This window comes from Choloepus didactylus, chromosome 18 (assembly GCF_015220235.1).
Source record: "Choloepus didactylus isolate mChoDid1 chromosome 18, mChoDid1.pri, whole genome shotgun sequence".
Classification (NCBI taxonomy): domain Eukaryota; kingdom Metazoa; phylum Chordata; class Mammalia; order Pilosa; family Megalonychidae; genus Choloepus; species Choloepus didactylus.
In genome coordinates this window covers 22,885,968-22,907,191 of record NC_051324.1, presented here as the reverse complement: position 1 = coordinate 22,907,191, position 21,224 = coordinate 22,885,968, and the positions used below count along the sequence as shown (strand labels likewise).

Here is a 21,224-nt window from a genome sequence, read left to right as displayed (position 1 = left end):
GGGAGAGTCAGACCGTCAGGCAACAGTGGCCATGGCACTGGCACGTTGCCCTCAGCCCCAGCTTCCCTGGGCTATCTCACCCGTTCCATGGTGGCATCTGTCTGTTGGCTACTCTCACACCCCTAACTCCAGCTCAGACTCCCTCTTAATCCCAAGGTCAAAGCCTACAGATCCTCATGGATGTCCCAAAGACTCCTTGACCTCGAGGTGCCCCAAACCCACATCTTCCTCCTATTCCAAGCCTGCTCACCATCCCACTCCCAGCCAGTCAGAAACCTTGGAGCAGGGCCACCCTGGTGTAGGGTGGATGGTGCCCCAGGAGTTGTGCAACGAGGGGCCACATTGGCCCTTCTCTCTCCCCCTCCCCCCCAGTCTCATCAGCTCATCCCCAAGTTCTGTCACCATGATAGTCCTCAAAGCTCTTGGGTCTGCCTGCTTCCCTCCCTCCAACCCCAAAGCCACCACATGGTCCCGTATGTATCATCCCTCCCCCAGGGGACTGCAGTGGCTTTCTCACTGGTCAACTGCCACCCCCAGGCCCCTGCCATACTTGCTACCTACTTCCCTCCTTCACCTCCCCTGGAGTCATTTTTCAAATGAAATTGATCCTGCTTCTCAAGCCTCTGGATCAAGGCCAGGACCACTGGGCCCCACTCATGCCCCCCGGCTCACCTCTAGCCTCTCCTCCTTTGTTCTCCATTCCCCCATGCACCGAACAGATTGCAGCTAACCGCATGGGCCAGGCCAGTTCAGCACAAGCCCAACTGCACATGCTGTTCCCTCTGCCTGGAACAGTAATCCCACCAGCCCCTCCCTTAGGACTCACCCCCAGCATCACTTTCCTGGGAATCTTCTCCTGATCCCCAAAGCTGGGGGCATCCCCCATCCTGGCTTTTATCACACTGCCTTCCATCAGTCTGTTTATAGCTGTACAGCTCCTCAGATAGACTGTGAGCTCCTTGAGGGGTACCTTGGAGTACAGGGTCCAGGGTGGGTCCTCTATGTACTGACTGAATGACTGGACAAAGGAAGGGAGGGAGGGAGGAAGGAAGGAGAGAAGGAAAGTGACATTTGACCTGGATCTTAGAGGCTGAACGGGGCTGGGGAAGAAAGATACATTCAGCCCAGTTGATGGAATCAGGCAGGTGATCTTGGAGCCACAGGGAAGAGGGCAGAGGAGGAGTCCAGGGAGCAGGGCAGCACTGCCATGTCCCCACGTCCCTGACCTGCTGCCCATCCACCCTAACTCCCCCATTCCCCTGGGTGTGGCCCGGGAGCCAACTACACCTGTCCTGGGGCAGTGGCTCCAGCCCTCCCCTCTGAGGCTGTCACTCCCAGCAGATCTGGAGGTCTCTGAGCCAGGCCCTGTGGAGGGGTGACCTGCTCCAGCCCCCTCTCACCCCTGTGGGCCTCTCCCCTTCTATCTGCAACTGTTTGCTCCTGCTCTGCCAAGCCCTGTGCCCCTCACTCTGGGCTGACTGGGAGGGTAATTAGGAACAGCCACCCCCTCCCAAGCCATTAGCACTCAGAGCTGCTTAATTAAGGTAATTAATGTAAAATCATCACCTAATGAGAGGTGGCACCGGCTGTGGCTCACCGGGTGGAAGGCACGAGCTGCAGGTGTGGGGAAGGGGGGGTGGGCAGGGCCAGATGATGCCAGGCTGCGTGCCCCCCTGCAGGCCCGGGCTGAGTCCTTGCCGGCCCCCAAGCCTACCACCCCCATGGAAGTCCACAGGGCCAGGCTGGGTCTAGCCCTGGTACCCAGCCTCAAGGGGGCAAGATGCTGGCTCTGCCTGCCCCTGCCCTGGCCCAGGCCCAGGCCCCACCCTGAACGTCTAACCCCTCATGAAAGCCCTGGGTCTGTTGTCTGGCGCTGCCACGTTTTTTTCATCAGAATGCAGAAGCCGTTACCAGGCAACCTTGAGATGAAGACCTGCCACAGCCCTGGATTGTTGGAAACGTGGCAGTGGATACTGGCCGCGCCCTCCACCCCGGGATCGTGGGGCAGGGTCCTTGGGGATCCTGTCAGCCCTGATGACCTGGGTTAGGGTCCAAGGCCATGGGGAGAGGGGAGCATGGGGGACAGAGTGGCCAGAGCTGGGTCAGCGCCCGAGTTGGAGGAGGAGCCAGGGCTGAAGCAGGACTTAAGGTTCTTCTTCACGAGCTGCTTCCAGCAACCTCCACCCCACCCAGGCTTCCTGGCCACACCACACAGGCCATGGGACCTGAAGAGTTCCTGACACTATAGGCAAGTACCAATTGGATAGTTAAAAGCAAAACAAAACAAAACTCTGAGGACCAGGCAAAGAAAGGGAATTGCCTAGTTCCCTAATGTTTTTCATTCTGCACACATAAATTGAGCACTTACTGGGTGCCAAGCACTATACAGGGCACTGGGGACACAGAACTTTCCCAGCTAGTGGGAGAGACAGTAATCATAAATGGCCACAGAAAGCTCAGTGCTGCTGGGGACGGGGTAGGAAGCACAGGGGGCTGTGGGCACTCAGAGCAGGGCAGGCCCCAGTGGCCTGGGGGACAGGGCAGACCCCTTAGAGGTGATGGTTCCTGCTCTGAGGCCTGAAGGGTGAGGAGCCAGCAGCCAAGCCTGGGCCCTTGAAGGCTGCCCTGGCTGTTTGGGGAATGTGACTTCATTGCACACTCCTGCCAGAGGCCAGGCCTGAGAGTAGAGGCCTTCTACCCCCTGGCAGGTGGGCCAGACCCTACTGGGCACTGGTGAAGTGCTGGAGGCCTCTGGGTAAGGAGGACGAGAAGAGCTATGGGAGGAGAGGGTTGTTTTAAGGACCCGCAGATCACACCCCTGAGCAGGTCAGCCCTACCCCATGTTGAGCACTTGCCATAGGAACACAACCCTTGCTGGAGTCTGGGGCATGGGGCAAGACCCTTCCAATTCCCTGTTGGTGAGGAGTGGCCTCAGAGTGCCAGAATCCCTAAAAATCCAGCTCCCCAGGGTTTGGACCAGAGACCCTCTTTGCATGCTTCATCCCCTCCCTCCTACCTCCTTTCTTGGCGCTGCAACTGTTTGTGCCCTCTGAGGCTGAGGGGCTGAGCAGCCACAGGGAGGAGGCCAGGTCAAGCCCTCCATGATGGACAAGACTTGTCTACTTTGGCCAGGGGTTGGCCATTGGGTAGGCCTTTTCCTGAAAGATCCAGAGACCCCCCCCCCCCTTCAGGATGAGTGTGCATGAGTCCCATGGCCCATGTGGGTCCTACCCCCTCCCCAGGCAGCCAATCACCCCCTGAGGGCTCTGGGGCTTTCTGGGCCTGGGGCTTGCCTCTCACTGAATGTGGCATTCCAAGAACCTTCCACTGCCAGCCTCCACCTTTGCTTGGCTGCTCTCCGTTCCATCTGGAGCCTGGGCACAGCTGCCCACAGCCCCTGCCTTCATGCTCCAGGTGGCCCTGATGGCACACATTTCACCCATGCAAGGCTGGATGCCAGTTTGATAATGGAACACCTTGCACTGTTAAGTCAGATCAGGACCAGATCTGAAGTAGGGTAGTGGGTTGGTGGAGGGGGATTTCTGGGCAACCTCCCCAGTCATGGAAGATTGGGGTTCCAGCCCTGGCTCTGTAGCCTACCTCCTAGTGACTAGCTAAACCCCTGGCCTTCTCTGGGCCTCAGTTTCCCTCTCTGTAAAAGAAGGAAGTTGAATCAGATGATGCAGAAAGACCCTCTGAGCCTGTCCCTATGTGTATGGCTCCTTTCCTGGGCCCAAGAAGCCCCCTCATAGGCCAGACTGAGCAGTGACTCCTCAGACCCCGAAGAGCCTGGGCCCAGGTGAAGATGGCTCCCAGATACGGTGCCTTCCAGGCAGAGCCCTGGGCAGACCTGAAGGTGAACTGGGCCCACAGCCAGCTGTCACTGTGGCCAAGGCCCAGGTTTTATTAGGGTGGGGCCCAGGTCTTAAGAAAGGGAAAGAGGAAGCTAATGCTGTGCCCCTCTGGGTACCAGAACCTGTGCGTGCAGCCTTACAGGCAGGATCTTATTTAATCCTTGCAACCCCAAGAAGGGGGTATGGATTTTCCTATTTCACAGATGAAATTAGGGCTCGGAGAGGTCATGTGATTTGCCCAAGGCTCCTCTGCTAGTTGCTGATAGAGCTGGGATGTGATCTCAGAACTAAGAAGCCCTGTCCTTCCACTGGCCCAGGAGGTGGGCATGAATGGGGCATGGGGCAAGCCCAGAGAAGGAGTTCTGGGCAGAGACAGGTGCCTATCTGGGCTCCACCCAAGGCCCCTTCCTCAACCCAGCCCCACCTGACCCAGGCCTGTAGGACACCCACCTGGAACCCTCCCAGTCCTGGGGGGAACCCAGGGTACTGTGCATAAAGACAGCACTGGACCAGGAATTGGGAACCCGGGCCTGGGGTGCTGGCTCTGCCCTGGACTTACTGTGTGACCCAAAGGGAGGTCTCTCAACTTCTCTGCAAGGTTCCCTTATCTATAACGTGGAGGTAAACACAGGCTGCTCTGCTTCCCTTATTGGGGTTTTGTGAGATCTGAGAGGATAATGGGCATGAAAGAGCTTTGAAAACTGCTACAGACCTTGTGGGGAAGATTGTGGTTATACCACTGTTGGCGTGAGGGAGTGCATGTCGGTGAGGACAAGCGTGCACCAGGCTGGGTGCCTGCAAGGGGGCCTATGCCAGGGTACACATGCAGGTGAGTAGGGGCTGTGGCCAGCATCTCTGGGGAGTGGGCTCATGTGCTGAGGGAGGCAGAGAGCAACCTGCCCCCTCCCCAAATCCCATCCAGGAAGGAGCCAGCCACCCAAGTTGGCTCTATTTCCTTCTTCGAAATGACCCCATGGTCTGTGGAAGCAGGACAGTGTTAGACAGCCCAGGGTCCTGCGGGAAATGCTTTCAGGTCCCTCTGTGGCTGTGTTCCTCCTGCCTGCCCCCCTTTCATGGGTCCCCTTCTGCCTTTGGCTCTGGGTGTGGGAAGACAGTCCTCATGAGCAGAGCTGACATTTCAATCTGTCTCCCAAGCTCTTCAGACACCTGAAAATTGCATCAAGACTACATCACCCCCTGGTCCAACACTCGGCCCTGACTGGCCCCTGTCAGACCTAGACCTTAGACAAGTGACAAATTACATTCCAGCCACTGCAGCAGGCCCGCAAGTGGGTACTTGAAACCTGGGGGAACAGAGCTGCCTGGACAGCCTGTGACTGAACAGGGGCCCGGAATGACTCTGGCCCACTCCATTCCACTCTTTTATCCCAACCCTGTACCCGGGAATAAAGATGTCTAGAAGTCTGTTTCTGCAGGTGACACCTCCAAGAGTTAGGAGAGGAGGGAGCTGCCTTTCCTTCCTGCAAGGCAAGACTCTGCTATTTACATCTGCAAGCTCCCTCGCCTCTCTGAGCTTCTGTTTACTTGTGGGGATTGCACCAGCCACCTTACAGAATTTCCTAGGGTGAAAGCACCTGCGTGAGGCACCTAGTGCAAGGCCTGATGCATTCCCAGGACTCTGTGGGTGGTAATTATCCGGGCTGCTGTTGCCCAGCTGCCCTCTGATCCCAGTGCTGGAAGCTAGAGGTGAAGAAGGTGTATACGGAGAGCTAGAAAGAAAATATCAAGTTAATTCCTACCTCCCTGCCTTTGCTTTTGTCCTTTCCCTGCAGTGAACATCTTTCCTTCCCGCCCCCCAGCCCCCTCCAAGGCACTTTTAGACCCCACCTGCTCCATGCACTTTCCCTGAGCCTCCAACCCCTCAGCTCCCCCTCACGGATTCCTGCCACACGCATTCAGTGCCACTTAAGGCAGAATTACATGCTGCCTAGCATCTCTCGGTAATTACAGATTCCACGTGTGTGAGTCTTGTTTTCCCAACTCTAGAATCACAGAATCTCCAAGTTTGAAGGGACCTCATCCAGCCGCCGCCTGCTGCAGGAATCCCCTGAGGAATGTCCCCGGCAGATGGTCGGGCAGCCTCCACCCCCACATGCCCGGGCAGGGAGGAGAGAAGATGCTTCTGCCCCCAGCACCCTGCTGTGAGCCTTCTCTTTGCCCCCTAAGACCCAGCAGGTCTTACTTCCCTGGCAGGGGTAGGGACCCCTCCCTGCCCAGCTGCCCTCGTTGGAGTCCCCAGTGGCACATCCATTCTCAGCACCCGCAGTCTGAGGAGCCCAGAGCCTGACAGGGGGCTGACTCCCTGCACCTGGCTAGACTCAAGACTCGGCATCTTCTGGGCTACTCAGCTCACAGGAAACTGGTGAGGGACAACTTCCAGGGGCCCACTTGTTCACTCTCCACACATCTTTACTGATACTGGCCAGTGAAGAGGGTGCCGTGACACAAAATGCCACCTGGGCTTTAATGCAGAGATGGGTAGAAGACAGGTGGGGAGAGCCTGAAGCAGAGGGATTGACTGGCATGGCCTGGGAGGCAGAGGATGGTGGCCCTGAGGTCTAAAAGGATGACCAGCTTCACCAGGAAAGAAAGAAGGGGAGGCATTCCCTGTGCTGGGTCCCACATCTGCAAATGCCCAGAGGGGTAGAAGTAAGGGGTGGCCTGAGGCTGCAGGTAAATGAAGTTGGCAAAGGCACTGGGACCACTCTAAGCTGAGAAGTTTGGACCTTATCCTCTGGGCAATCAAGTCACCAGCAGGGTTTGGTCAGGGGAAGATATGATCCAATCTGAGGCAACCAGAGACCCAGAGATGAGCTGGGGACAAAAGGAGTGAGAAAGAGATGGTCAGAAGTCCATTCTCCAGGTGAGAAACGATGGGCAGGAGCAATCAGAGCCCCGACTGCAACAAAGAGATGGGGAAGAGGAGCCAACTGGAAAGATGTCTGCAATAAGACTGGGAAGGATTTGGTGACTCACTGGATGCCATTTAACCAGCCCAGGTGGTTAACCCTTGAAGGCCTAGTCTAGGAGTAACATGTTAGGGACCTTGGAGACGATGGAGATCAGTTCTTCTCAGTTAGCACAGTGTCTGATAAAGATGTAGATCATAATTTAGTAGGTCTGAGGGGGTAGGAGGCTGAGATTCTGTATTTCTAACAAGCTCCCAAGCAATGCTGATGCTGCTGGCCCAGGGCCCACCTTCTGAGCAGCGAGGCTCTATATGCTACTGAAGCTCAGATGGTCAGTGTACTTGACCAAGTTCACATGGTTGGGATGAGGTCCCAGATCTATGAGCTCCCAATCCAGTGCTCCTTCTGCTAGGCCACACGGACACTTCCCTCTAGGCAGAGCCTGTTGCTGCCTAGTCTTGGTTTGACTGAAGGGAGACAAGGAGCCCAGGATTCTCCAGGGTTTGAGGGCTTGATGTTGGGGTGATGACAGAGGGGCCTGTGACAGCCAGAGGGAAGGAGGTCATGAAAGAGGCTCAGAGAAGAGCAAGAGAAGAGAAGCATGGCTGGGCATGGGGAGGGCCATGGTGTAAGGCCAGGCTTAGTGGTCAGCAGTGGCTTGGTTGAGCAGGCCCTTCAGGACCACAGAAAGGAGTTTAGACTAGATCATACTGGATCCATGAGCTCCATGGGGAGCTGCTGGAAGATTAAACAAGAAAATAACATGATCAGCAACAGGTTTGATCAGCAACATTGATCAGCACTATTAACTAACTGCGGTTCAGAGAATATTGATGCGTGGCAAGGAATGGGTTAAGCCCTATAGGCGGGGGCCGGCCAGGAAGCCAAGGTGATCTAGGTGAGCAATAACGGGGTGAACTGGGGAAGTGTCAGTGGGGATGGAGTGCAATGAATGGATTTGAGATTCAATTGACAAGACTAAATGAGTGACTGGATGTGGGGTATGAGGGAGAAGAGAAGAAGCCAGTGTCTGACTCGGGCACTCAACTGCATCATTCCCTGAGATGGGGAACCAGAGGAGCTGCTGGTTGGGGGAAGACGTTGGTTCAGTATGAGCAGGTAGAGTGTGAGGTGCCTGTAAGTCATCCAACAAGGGATGTCTCGGGGCAGCTGGGCACAGGGGACTGATGCTGTGGCCCTCACATTGTTGGCCAGGCCCTCAGACACCATCCAGGTCAGCACACCTACCCCATCCCCACCTTACAGGTGAGAAAACTGAGTCCAGGGAGGGGAAGGGACAGGAAGCAGCTGATGTAGTTGAAAAGCTTTGGAGACAGAGAGACCTGTTGACATATTCCAGTTCTGCTAATAATCTTTATGAACTTGAAAATTTTACTTAATGTCTCAGCTTCAGTTTGCATCTCACAGAGTTGTGGGGAAGGCAATCTGAGCTCCTCCTGCACTGAAGCTCGGGGCCTGGGGGCTCTGGTGCTCAAGGGACAAGGAGGCAGCCCAGCTGGCCATGAGGTTCCAGGAAGAAGTCTGACTGCTCTCCATTCTTCTCTCTACTCCACCGGCAGGTCCAGAACATCAGCCTCCTGGAGGGGGAGCTGGTGACCGTGGAGGGCCTGGGAGGGCCGGAGCCACTGCCCCTGGCCAACCAGTCTTTCCTGCGGCGGGGCCAGGTCATCCGTAGCTCCACCCACCAAGCAGCCCTGAGGTTCCAAAGCCTCCCGCCACCTGCCGGGCCTGGCACCTTTCATTTCCACTATCAAGGTAGGCCTGGGCAGCTGAGGCAGGAGTTAGCCCAGACTGGCTGCACTCCTGGAGGTCTCTGGTGTGTTACACTCTGGGGTGAAACAGGGAGGGGCTAGTAACATACAGATCAGGGGTCCAGTGAAGCTCTGTATAACTAGAGGTGGGTTTTACTCATCTGACACCTCCAGGGCATTCCTTCCACCACCCACCCTGCAGACAGCCGGTCTTGAAGAGGGAGTGACCAGGATCAGGTAGCCCCCCCAGGGATGCCCACTGCCACTCACTCATTCCTTCTTTCCCTAGGCATCTGCTCTTTGCCAGGCCTGTGCTGGACATTGGCAGTATCAAGATGAACCAGCCAAGGTCTTGCCTTCAACAGGTTTAGAATCTGAGGGGGAGGCAGACACTTTCACAGGCAACAAAAATAGAAGCCCTCTCCCCAAATGCAAGAGGGTCAAGGTCAAAGAGTCTTGACCAAGCCCATCTGGAGGTCCTTAGCTGCCAGGCTGGCCTTTCCGAACTGCCTTGCCCACACTGGACATGGCCTATGCCCCGGTCAGCTACTTAGAACACCAGTGGAAAGAGAGGAGTAGCATGATGTTCTGGGAAAATCACAGACTCAGAAGATGAATCTTCCTCACTGGCTGTTGACTTTGGAAAGGTCATTTGATCACTCTATCTTTTTCTTCTACTATAAGCTGAGACCACAACATCTACCCCACTAAGTCATGGTGAGGATTAAACAAAATGGTGCCTGTCAAGTGCTTAGCACATGCCCCATCAAGGAAACTAGTATTAAATGACTGGCAGATGGGAAGGGAGGGAAAGAGAGCCTGGGATCTGGGCTCTGCTTTCTCCCCTCAGCCCTCTCCTACCCCCATCCCCAACCCTCACCCTGTGGGGCACAGTCATCTTGATTGCCTTGCAAGCTGCCACAGGTTAAGCCAGTTCAGATTGCCAAATACTAATGGAGAAATAATTGGTGTAAACAATTACAGGATTGTCCTTCATTGTCATGGACCACTTCCCCAGCCTCTGTGGTGGCTGGGGAGGGGGGAAGGACAGCCAGGAGGGAGGACAGGCACTCCTCTGGGGACCCTGAATGCTTGCTTGGAACCCCAGATAAAGTGCGTTGGCCCCCTCCTGGCCTCTTCACCCAAGCTGGAGGGAGCCCAGCGGCAGGCAGGGGCTGGACAGGGGCTTGGCAGGGACAAGGGGCCAGCTGAGGCAGGGGTGAGCGTCTGGGCAGCCCCGGCCAGCCTCTCTAAGGGCTCATCAATCCTCCCTGGCGGTGGGCATAATTTTATGCCACAGTAACCTTCTCTCTTGCTGCGAATTCCTTTGCATAAAACCCTGGACCTCCTCTCTGCTGGGCCAGACAAAGGTGGCTGAAAGGCAGAGAGTTGGAGTCCCAGCAAGGGGGAGCAGACCCCCAGGCCAGGCTGGGAGAGACAGCCCAGTCCTGTCTCCTTTTCAGTTCCCAGAAGCCCTCCCTTTTCAGCCCAGTTTTTGTCAATGATCAGCTCTTTCCTTAATGAGTGTAATTCCCCTAATTATAGGCTGTAATTAGCCCTGATCCCAGAGATGGGAACAGGAGAAACGTGTGCCCACGTGCGCATCTCCGTGGGCTGTAGAAAGAGGGTGCCAGAGGGGGAGATGAGGGGCCTGGTACCCGCACCTCTGCCAGAGCTGCCCAGGCTGTTGCTGGAGGTCACGATGAGCCCCACAAAGGCCTGGTCTGCAGGGCCCGGTTCCAACTCCCCTCTCCCAGCCTCGGCCAGGGAGGGAAAGCAGAGGACCCTGCCACGCAGCCCCCTCCTCCACCCCCAGCATTCCTGCCACTGGACTTGGCCCCAGAAACAGATGCCACTGAAAATATAACTAGACAGATTGCAGTGGGGCTCCCCGGGAATGGTCGTCATGGCAACAGGAGGATGTTCACCCCAGGAAGTTCACCCACTATGGAAGCTGGGAACTTCTTCATCTGCCCTCACTCTACCTCAGCCCAGTTTTCTCATCTGTGAAATGGGGGACCTCCCTTCCCAGAGCTGTGTGAGAACTTAAGGGGGAAGATGTAAGTAACATTGCTGAGCATATGACATCTGGCCCCTGGCCTAGGCCAGGTGTCGGCCTCTCACCACCCCCTCCACTGTGGGCTTAGTGCCCCCCATTCTCTTCCCCATCCTGGCCCAGGATCCCTCCCCCGGTCATTGTGAGTAACTGCCCTGAAGAACCGCGCAGGGCAGCTTGGCTGTGACTCTTGGGTTTCTCTGACTGAGCCCAGGTTTCCACCTTACCTGTAGAAGCAGAGGCAGGGTGGAAAGCAAGTGGGCTCTAGAGTCAGGAGTGGCAGGTGTCCACACTACCACTTACTTGCTGTGTGATGAGGGCAAGTCCCAAAGTCTCTCTCTGAACCTGTTTTCCTCACCTGAAAATGGCTAATAACCATTTTCTGCATGTTGCAGAAGAGGGTGGAGGCATTTTAGAAGCTGGAAGAGGCACACCAATGTAAGATACTATTATCAATCAAGACTGTAAACAATAACAGTAGGCTGGTGTGTTGGGTATTTGTTCTGTGCCATCTGTCCTCTCCTTCAGCCTCCAAACATTGGATGTATACTTAAAATGAGTGGGTAAACAAGGAAAGTGAGGGACAGAGAAGTTAGGTAACTTGCCCAAGGTTGCACAGCAAGTGGGGGAGCTTGTGTTCAAATCCAGGCAGTCTGACCCCAGAGCCCACTTCCGAACACTGCCCTGTTCAGCCTGCCAGTCACAATTGGCCTCTCGTTTGTTACTCTCTCAAGAACCCTGTGAGACACGGATGAGTGGGAACCATCCTCCCCATTTCACAAACAGTAACTAAGGCCAGGACAGGTGGGAGTCACAAAAATTGTTTCTATGGCTCCTGCTTTGCTCAGAGGCGGCCCCACTTCCTATTCACACAAAGGCACATAGAGGCTACTGAAGCCCCCAATTCTCCTCCCATCCACCTGGAGCCATCAGTAAGGGTGCATCTCTGCCACCAAAGACCCAGGAATGGTTCCTCTTCTTCTAGTCCGTCCCCATCCCTCCTACCACCCCAATGGTTTGCAGACCCTGTAGCCCAAGTCTTCCCTCAGCTTCTCTCCTTGCCCCCACTCCAGGCCTCTTCCCCATCTCTCTGACCGAAGCTCTGACCCCCATTTTTAGCCACCTCCCCAGCTTGGTCCCAATGTGGGATTTGCCAGGTTGTTTTTGTAGAATTTGCTGCCACCACTTGGTCATACTTGGGATGACAATTCCGAAAGCTACCAGGTCTCCCAGGGCAACCAGTCCCTCCCCCTATTTTCCTGAAGGCTTGCCCTGCCTCCCCACTCTGTTTTTTTTTTTTTTTAAAGACATCCATAGCCTTGACGTCAAACTTTTTAGCATTTCTCAGTGAATGTTGGGGAAGATTTTACTGTTGACTTTAATCTTTCCTGCTATAAATCATGTGTTCCCTATAGAAAAAATAATTATCAACACTTTACATCAGCATAAGCTTTTTACTATTTCAAGTGCTTTCACATCTACACACCATTCAAACTTTTCTTGAAGATATACTATCAGTTGGGTGCCAAGGATACCAAGCTGAATAAAATACAATTCCATTTGTTCTCACAACAACCTGGTAGATAGGCTGGCATTCTAAACCTCATTTAACAAATGAGGAAACTACGACATAAAAAGGCTAATTGACCTGCCCAGTGTCACAAATTGGACCAAAACCCAAGCCTCATAACTTCCAGCTCTGTGCTTGTTCCAGTAACCAACCCAGATTGCTGGAAATGTCATTGACACAGTCTAGGAAGGTGATTGGAGTCTTTACTGGAACTTCTTGTACTTTCTCTCAGCCCAAATGACACCTCATTGCAGTAGAGACAAGACCAGCCCTTTTGTCCTTGGCTATGGCTCAGCACCCCCTACTTTGTTATGACCTTCTCTCTCCCTCCACAGCCTATCTCCTGAGCTGCCACTTTCCCCGACATCCAGCTTATGGAGTTGTGACTGTCACCAGCCTCCACCCAGGAGGCAGTGCCCATTTCCGCTGTGCTACTGGCTACCAGTTGAAAGGAGCCAGGCTCCTTACTTGTCTCAATGCCACCCAGCCCTTCTGGGATTCCATGGAGCCTGTCTGCATTGGTGAGTGGCCCCAGGGGAGAGCTCTCTGGTATTATCTGACACTTTCATTGAACCTTGCCTTCCATAAGGAAGCCAGAGAAAAGCCACATGCCTCAATGGCATGCATCCAACCTGCATTTATTGAGCACCTACTATATGGAGGCATCACAGGTATACAGAGCCGAATTAAACAGGGACGCTGCCCTCAAAGAGCCCACAATTCTAGGAAAGGAGAGAAGAAAGCACATAGGTCACCAGCTTCCAGAGCAAGAAGTAAAAAGTACCATAGAGGAGACACCAAGTGTCCTGAAGGGAGAGGAAGCAATCACTTAGTTGGGGATTTAGACTTCCTAGAGGAGGTGGCCCTGAAGGTTTGACATTCCAGTGATGAAGGCATGGGGCAGTGGCACAGTGGCAGGAAGGTGAAAGGGGTATTTAGGGACACTCCAGACAGCCAGGTCTGGCAAAAGCCTGAGATTTGTGAAGGGAGCAGTGGCAGGACCAAGACGCTGGGGAGCTACTGAAGGTTTTGGAGCCAGCCAGGTGGTTGTCGGGAGGCTGGTTCGAGGAAGGAGATTCTGGAGTCTGGGAGGCCAGCCAGGCAAGGGGTTCTGAACTCAGTGATCTTGGGAATGGAGAGGAAGGGAGACATTCCAGGAGCATTGAAGAGGGAAAGGGGAAGAGGGAAAGGTTCCGGCCCTGGGTGATCAGGAGGTCTGGGGGTGCTGCCGATGGAGAGGGGCTTGTTGGAAGAAGAAAGATGGAGCATTTGGTTTGGGGTGGGAGGGGCAGCCTGGCCTTATGAATCTTATTTCACTCTCTAAACCCTTCCTGGGTTCTAGGTACAACCAGAGAAGAGTAAGACAGATGTGGTCTCTGCCCTCCAGAAGCTCCATCTAGTGGGAACAATGGCAAGGAGCTGAGCGAGTACAGTTTAATGTGTTGGGGTAAACTCAGGGTGTTGCAGGAATCCAAAGGAGGGAGAGCTGATCCAAATGCCAAAACGAGCGAAGGGGCAAAGAAGCTTCCCGAGAAGATGGCATGGAAGGATTATAGGAAAGTTAGCTAGAGAAAGTGGGATGGAGTCCTGGAATGGTACATGCAAAGGTGTGGAGGGATGAACAAGCACGATAAGAGCGAGGGCATAATGAGTGAGGTGTGCCTAAGAAGTGGCTGAGGCTGAGTAGAGGGCTGGACTCATAAAAAGCCTTGAATGCCGTTTTGAGGGCATGCTTGGACTCTGTCCTGAGGGTAATAGGGAGCCACTGTAGAATTTTAAGCAAAGGATGTGGCATGATCAGATTTGAAGGGCAGTTCCATTCTGAGACCAAGCAGACAGGAGGGTCTGCCCTCTCTGCAGAGAAGAAACTCATCTCCACCCCCAGGAATTTATTAGATTAAAATAGTCTGTTGCCTTGAACATGTGGAGACAAAGGTTCTGTGAAACCATCATGGCAGCCTGATCTCTGAAAGCCAGGAGGCTCCTGAACTGTGTGTCCAGGAGAAGAAAGTGCTGCCTGACCAGCCCCAATACTCTTGTCTGAGGCCCCTTCTCTGGACACTTAACTGCCAGGAGCTTGTGGCCAAGTAACCCAACAATCCTCATTGATTGGGTGGGTGAGCAGCTCAGCTTGTCTTTCAAAAGAGAGGACAGCTCCCAGCTAGAGGGGCCAGTGCTGGAAAGGGCCTGTGGGGTCAGCCCAGGAATGACAGTGGCCTAGAGAGCTATTTCATAAAGCCTCCATGTCCTGGCTCAGCAATGCCTGCTGAGGGCACAAGATTCAGGGGTGGACAGCATGCTCACCAGGTGTCTGTCATCCCTGATCTGGTCCTATCCCCTTTTCTACATTCATTCACTCATCTTATTCCACAAACGCCAACCAACCACTCTGTGTCAGGCCTGAAAAGACCTAGCCCCTGCCCCAGGGGGAGGTCCCAGTTAAAGGGCCAAGCAAACAAATCAGGAAAGTGGCATGAGGTAGAGGTAGCAGATCTACTCAAAAAGGCTTTAATAAAGTAGCCTGGGGGGAATCGGGGAGGACCTCACAGAGGAGTCAGCAGAGAGGGGAAGTGACTTACCCAGGGCCACTCAGCCAGGCAGCAGTGGATCCATCTATAATCAAAGGAGGTGCGCACCAACAGTCCCAGGGGTGTGCAAGGTGAGGATATAGGATTCCGGAGTCCAGGGTGCCTGTTGCTGCAGGGCCACAGGGGTATGGGATTGACCTTTGGGATCATGAAGGCAAAGGTGGCAGGGAGGCAGAGGTCCCTGCTGCCCCATTCAGAGCTGGGATGGGGAGGGAGGGCTTGTCAGGGCCCAGAGCAGTGAGGCAGCCTGGGACCCAGACAGCAGCGCGGCCCAGCAGCCCTTGATTCCTCTCGCAGCTGCCTGTGGTGGGGTGATCCGCAATGCCACCACTGGCCGCATTGTCTCCCCGGGCTTCCCGGGCAACTACAGCAACAACCTCACCTGCCACTGGCTGCTTGAGGCTCCCGAGGGCCAGCGGCTGCACCTGCACTTTGAGAAGGTTTCCCTGGCAGAGGATGACGACAGGTGAGGGGCAGTCCCAGGGAGAAGGGAGGGCCTGACGTGATAATACCCTGCAGAACGGGCAGTCCCCAAACCCCAGGCCATGCCCTACCCGGGTCAGAGACCAGCCACCCAGATGCCACTCTCCTGGCCCAGGCTCATCATCCGCAATGGGGACAACGTGGAGGCCCCCCCCATGTACGATTCCTACGAGGTGGAGTACCTGCCCATTGAGGGCCTGCTCAGCTCCAGCCGACACTTCTTTGTGGAGCTCAGCACTGACAGCAGCGGGGCAGCTGCAGGCATGGCCCTACGTTATGAGGGTGAGCTGCTGGGCCTGACTGGGGTACGGATACCTGGGAGGAGGGTGCTGGGCCTGGGGTTTCTTCTCTAACACCCTCCCCTCGGTGCTCCCATTCCATCACCCCTTCCAATTCAGCCCCTGTCCACCTGGTACTTAGACTTCCTCTTCCTGCCCCTGGCCTTCCGCTCTCCAGCCCAGGAATCCCAGCCCATTTTTGCTGTAGACTCTGCCTGGACCCAGGCCCTCGGGTCCAAGAGAAAGAATTCTCCCAAGTGTGAAGAGCAGAGAAGGCTCCCATCCTTAGGGAAGGAGAACTGCTGCAAAGAGACCTTCTAGAGCCATTCATGCATGCATACATTCATTTGTTAAAAAAACAAAACAAAACACATTTATTGAGTGTCTACTGTGTGCTAAGCACAAAACTTAGCACTGGGAATACGATGGTGATCAAGATGGTCCCCTGAGCACAATAGGAATGGATGCCCTGGGCTGACTCTGTCCCCTGCTCCAAGCCCAGGATATACATCTAGCCATCAGTACTTGCAGAGAAAGGCCCTGGGGATGGGATCAGGAGAATGTTGTCCCCTTTATTTGCTCCAGCGGCGGCTAAGCTGGGCTGGGCTCTGTGGTGTACAGCCTTCCAACAGGGCCACTGCTACGAGCCCTTTGTCAAATACGGCAACTTCAGCAGCAGCGCACGCTCCTATCCCGTGGGTACCACTGTGGAGTTCAGTTGTGACCCTGGCTACACCCTAGAGCAGGGCTCCATTATCATCGAATGTGTTGATCCCCATGATCCCCAGTGGAACGAGACAGAGCCAGCCTGCCGAGGTCAGTAGGTACCAGCGGACAGGCCTGCCGGGGCAGGGTGCAGGGTGGGCACCAGGGGGCCAACTGCAGAGCTTGGGGCCACAGGGGTCCTGTGACATGTGTGAGTCAAGCTTCCGCTTGAGGAGATGGGGGCTCCCAACAACGGATAGGCACTCCTGCGGGCAGGTGGCAGCCCCAGGACATGGCACTGGGGGGAACGCGGAGGGGACGTGCCTCCCGGGCCTCCCCTGCCTTCCAGCCGTGTGCAGTGGGGAGATCACGGACTCGGCCGGCGTGGTGCTCTCCCCCAACTGGCCGGAGCCCTATGGCCGTGGGCAAGACTGCATTTGGGGTGTGCATGTGGAGGAAGACAAGCGCATCATGCTGGACGTCCGAGTGTGAGTGCCCACGGGGCCAGGCCAAGCCAACTCCTGAGGTGTGGGGGCCATGGGGGGCCTGGGGACATTTCTTGCCCAGTCCATCCTGAAGCCCCCAGGCCTGCCTTGCCCTGACGGTCCTCCTCCACAGGCTGCGCATTGGCTCAGGGGATGTTCTTACTTTCTATGATGGGGATGACCTGACAGCCCGGGTCCTGGGCCAGTACTCAGGGCCCCGTGGCCACTTCAAGCTCTTTACCTCCATGGCCGATGTCACCATCCAGTTCCAGTCAGATCCCGGGGCCTCGGTGCTGGGTTACCAGCAGGGCTTTGTCATCCACTTCTTCGGTGAGCTTGCCCCTACCTCACTCCGCTGCCTGGGAGAGAAGCGATGCCTGAGTGCAGACCCCATCCATTGAAAGTCAGAGAGATCAGGGCCACAAAGAGTCTGAGTGCTCTAATCTGACAAGGGAAACCCACAAAAGTCTCAGGTATCACCTGAAGAAGTTGGCTTTGTTCTTCATCTTCCCTGAGGGCTCAATAAGAGAGAGGGAGTCTTCTTTGTAGCAAGAGGGATTTAGGCAGCAGGAAGAACTACATAACAAAAAATCAGGAACTAAAGAAAGGTGTTGGTTTCTGCCTTTCTGACAATCTTTAGAAAAGTGACAATTTCTCCTATCTGGCCTCATCTCTTTGGATTGAGGAACTGGCCAAGGTTCTTTTGGAAGTAAAGCCCAAGCTTAGATGATAACCCTGAAAGCTGGGAGACAGAGGGACATCAGGGACAGGCAAGGAGAGACTCCTGAGTAGAGAGGAATGAATCACTGAGTCTGCCCAGACCAGGCTAGACCCAGGATAAACTGGCAGAGCTGCATGGCCTCAGGGCCTGGTGGGCTGGCATAAAGTGGCTTTGGTGCTGGCTGAGGGCCTACAACTTGCTGCCCCTGTGCCCCCAGAGGTGCCCCGCAATGACACTTGTCCAGAGCTGCCTGAGATCCCCAATGGCTGGAAGAGCCCATCACAGCCTGAGCTGGTACATGGCACCGTGGTCACTTACCAGTGCTACCCTGGCTACCAGGTTGTGGGGTCCAATGTCCTCATGTGCCAGTGGGACCTAACCTGGAGTGAGGACCTGCCCTCCTGTCAGAGAGGTGAGTGCACCTGTTCCCCATGCTCCCGTGCCCAAGACTCACTCCTGGATTCTGAACCAGACTCCAGCTGTTATTAGCTTGTATCTTTGAAGTTCCTTCACCTCTCATAGCTTCAGTGTGCTCTTCTGTATAATGGGGGTAACACCTTTTCATAGCGTTATCAGCCAAGTACTCTGTTCCTGGTAAATGGCTAATCAGTGTTTGCTGATACTGATGGATAGGAAGGGGACAAATGAGGGGACACACCAGCAAAATGGTAGGGACAGATAAATAAGGGTAGAGCCATATGGCTGAAGATGTTAGCAGGCCTGGAACATAGCCAGGGAGGACTGGCTTTTGCTGAGTTCTGTGGTGGCTTCCCTCCATCACTGTCACCCCCTCCCTCCCCATAGTGACCAGCTGCCATGACCCTGGGGACGTGGAACACAGCCGACGCCTCATATCCAGCAATAAGTTTCCTGTGGGGGCTACTGTACAGTATATCTGTGACCAGGGTTTTGTGCTGACGGGTAGTGCCATCCTCACCTGCCATGACCGCCAGGCCGGCAGCCCCAAGTGGAGTGACCGTGCCCCCAAATGTCTCTGTAAGTGTCAGATGGGTAGGAGGGGAAGCTGCTTGAAGGAGACAGAAGATGCTGCCCCTGGAGGCTAGGGGTCTGGCACCCTCACCGGGCTCTGCCTGCTTTGCAGTGGAACAGCTCAAGCCATGCCATGGCCTCAGCGCTCCCGAGAATGGTGCCCGCAGCCCTGAGAAGCGGCTACATCCAGCAGGGGCCACTGTCCACTTCTCGTGTGCCCCTGGTTACGTACTGAAGGGCCAGGCCAGCATCAAGTGTGTACCCGGGCATCCTTCGCATTGGAGTGACTCCCCACCCATCTGTAGGGCTGGTGAGTGCCCCCCACTCCCAAGAACCCCTACCTGGCCCATAGGGCTCCTCTGGCAGATGCCCAATGTCAGAACCCCCTGCCCAGGCCCTCTTCATGTTATCCTTGATCTCTCCCCAGTTTCTGCCAGATCCTTCTGACCTGGTGTCACCAGGACAAAGGCTGGGTCAGGCTCTCCTTGGACAAACCCTTGCCATGATCAGCCCACTACCCACACTCTCTGCCTTAGTGGTTTGGCCCATTGGGCTCATCCACTGCCCTTGGCCCTCCCCTCTTGTTCCAGCCTCTCTGGATGGGTTCTACAGCGGCCGCAGCCTGGATGGTGAGCCCCTACCCTTTAGGGCCAGGGAAGTGGTCTCCCTTCCTCTGGTTCTCATAGCTTCCAGGCTATGAGAATTCCCAGGTTCCCCAAGGAGGGAGGGCAGAAAAAGAGAGCTCTGAGCCTAGCAGGGCAAAAAGCTCCTTCCCTGCCAGGCCAGACTAGGTCAGGATAAACTGGCAGGAGCCTGAGTGCCCTGAGGTGAGGTGGGCTGGCACAGAAGGAGCTGGTGGCCAGATGCCCCTGGATAGGGGTAAGGGGATGTGGGCTCCAGGTGACAGGGACCTCTGCCTAAATCCCACCCTTGCCTTCAGTTGCCAAGACGCCTGCGTCCTCCAGCACCCTGGATGCTGTCCACATTGCAGCGGCCATCTTCTTGCCACTGGTAGTGATGGCGCTGCTGGTGGGCAGTGTGTACCTCTACTTCTCCAGGTCAGCCTGGCTTCCCTTCCTGCCCTGAATACCTGGGGGCTGCTGGGCCCAGCTCTGTCCAGTACTCCTGCCTCACAGGCATCTCTGTCCCCATAGGCTTCAGGGGAAAAGCCCCCTGCAGCTACCCCGGACACATCCCCGCCCCTACGACCGCATCACCGTGGAGTCAGCATTTGACAATCCGACTTACGAGACTGGAGTAAGTATCCATGCCAGCCTTGGCACCCTATCCAGGACTCAATTCTCTGTTTGCTTGGTCGGGTACCCTTGAGGTACCAGCAAGCTCTCTCACTCTTTCTCTTTTCCTTGGGAAGGTGGGTTATGGCCTGGCAAACTTTATACAAGTTTCCAACTCCCAGCAGTCTCTTTCCTTTGCAGGAGACGAGAGAATATGAAGTCTCCATCTAGGTGGGAGAATCCTGGGGAAGCCGGCTCAGCCCTGCATCACAGCCCAGCAGCAGGACTCCTGGCTTCCTACTGTCCCTCCATCTCCTGTACATACCATCTGGGAAAAGACACCACCAATTCCTCAAATTATGCCCTTCCCTGCCTGCAGTGCCCACCAGGGTCCATAATCTTGGGTACAAGTCAGAGGGCATCTGCCCATGGGCAGAACACAGCTTGAGCACATGCATTAAGAATGAGCCTTCTCCTGACCTTCCCTCACGCCTGGACCTCCAGCCCAGAATCCACGGGCAGGCCAGGTGCACCTCTCTCCATGTGACCACCATCCAGCTCTGGCATGTAGGACCCTGCACCAGGGTTAACTTGAGAGTGGCAGGAGTTGAGCCAAGGCACCCCTCACAGGTGCAGTCCATTACCAGTGGGCAAACCTTCTCTCTCAAGGGTGGCCTCTGGGCAGTCCTGGCATGCCCACACGAGCCCCTCGGGGGAGAGCCCTAGTCCTTCTCTGAAGCTTCTGCCCCTTCCCTGTGGAGGCTATAATTCTAAGGGATTCTAAAGGGTTCAAGGATCCCACCCCAAGCTCACGTTGGGCATCCCTGGGCACTCATGCTCCACACCAAAGCAGGACATCCCACTGCTCCCAGGAAAGCCCCACATCCTGAGGAGAGGGAGCCCTTCCTCTGATGTCAACTGCATTACAAACACCCTCTTTCCCATCCCACTAGTCCTCACTCCAACCTCAGCCACTTGCCAGCCTCCCCTCCTGGCCACTGTGTTTTGGGATACGGGGAGTGAACAGGCATATTCTGGGGAGGAGCAGAGGTCCAGGGGCCCAGGCATTTGGCATGGAACAGGGGATTGGAGAGTCCCAGGTAGAGGTCCAGGTGCTGGCTGCAGGCCACTTTGTACATGTAATGTATTATATGGGGTCCGGGCTCCAGCCAGAGAGCAATCTTTTACTTCTGTTGTTTCCTTATTAAAATGGTGTTTTTGAAAAAACCAAGCAATGGCCAAGTGGATGATGCTTTCTTGGAGGAAAGGGAGGTGGGAGGTAAATGGAATGTCGACTTCAGCACCAAAAGGCATGTGGACCCACCTATCAATCATCTTCAGACTTTTTCAAAAAGCAGTTAAATATAGGTGCTGCAGGGTCCACTGTTCCAAAAAAAGTCAGTGCAACAGATGATGGCAAAATGAGAGACCCTGATGGCTGGTGCCACTGAGCTGTGGAAGCCCAGGAATCCAACTGTTCATCCAACTCCAATGCCTCACTTCCTCCTCTCTGCTGGTCCAGAACAATAGGTGGCACACTCCCAACCCCTTCTCAAT

General features: G+C 55.1%; 1 protein-coding gene across 6 annotated transcripts in view; it reads left to right on the top strand.

Annotated features, from left to right (window-relative positions):
* Nucleotides 1-20,876, top strand: part of SEZ6 (seizure related 6 homolog) — a 42,120-nt gene extending 21,244 nt beyond the window's left edge. For 2 of the 6 annotated variants that reach the window (XM_037807988.1, XM_037807992.1), the window contains exons 4-17: nt 8,365-8,560; nt 12,518-12,703; nt 15,068-15,236; nt 15,369-15,535; nt 16,153-16,347; nt 16,586-16,724; nt 16,855-17,051; nt 17,660-17,854; nt 18,247-18,438; nt 18,545-18,742; nt 19,023-19,061; nt 19,373-19,490; nt 19,587-19,689; nt 19,853-20,876. In XM_037807988.1, coding sequence (XP_037663916.1) covers nt 8,365-8,560; nt 12,518-12,703; nt 15,068-15,236; nt 15,369-15,535; nt 16,153-16,347; nt 16,586-16,724; nt 16,855-17,051; nt 17,660-17,854; nt 18,247-18,438; nt 18,545-18,742; nt 19,023-19,061; nt 19,373-19,490; nt 19,587-19,689; nt 19,853-19,885 — 2,127 coding nt within the window. In that variant the 3' untranslated portion in view covers nt 19,886-20,876. The remainder of the gene's footprint in view (nt 1-8,364; nt 8,561-12,517; nt 12,704-15,067; nt 15,237-15,368; nt 15,536-16,152; nt 16,348-16,585; nt 16,725-16,854; nt 17,052-17,659; nt 17,855-18,246; nt 18,439-18,544; nt 18,743-19,022; nt 19,062-19,372; nt 19,491-19,586; nt 19,690-19,852) is intronic. The other 4 variants (XM_037807989.1, XM_037807994.1, XM_037807991.1 and 1 more) reach the window with 4 other exon arrangements.
* The last annotated feature ends 348 nt before the right edge of the window (nt 20,877-21,224 follow it).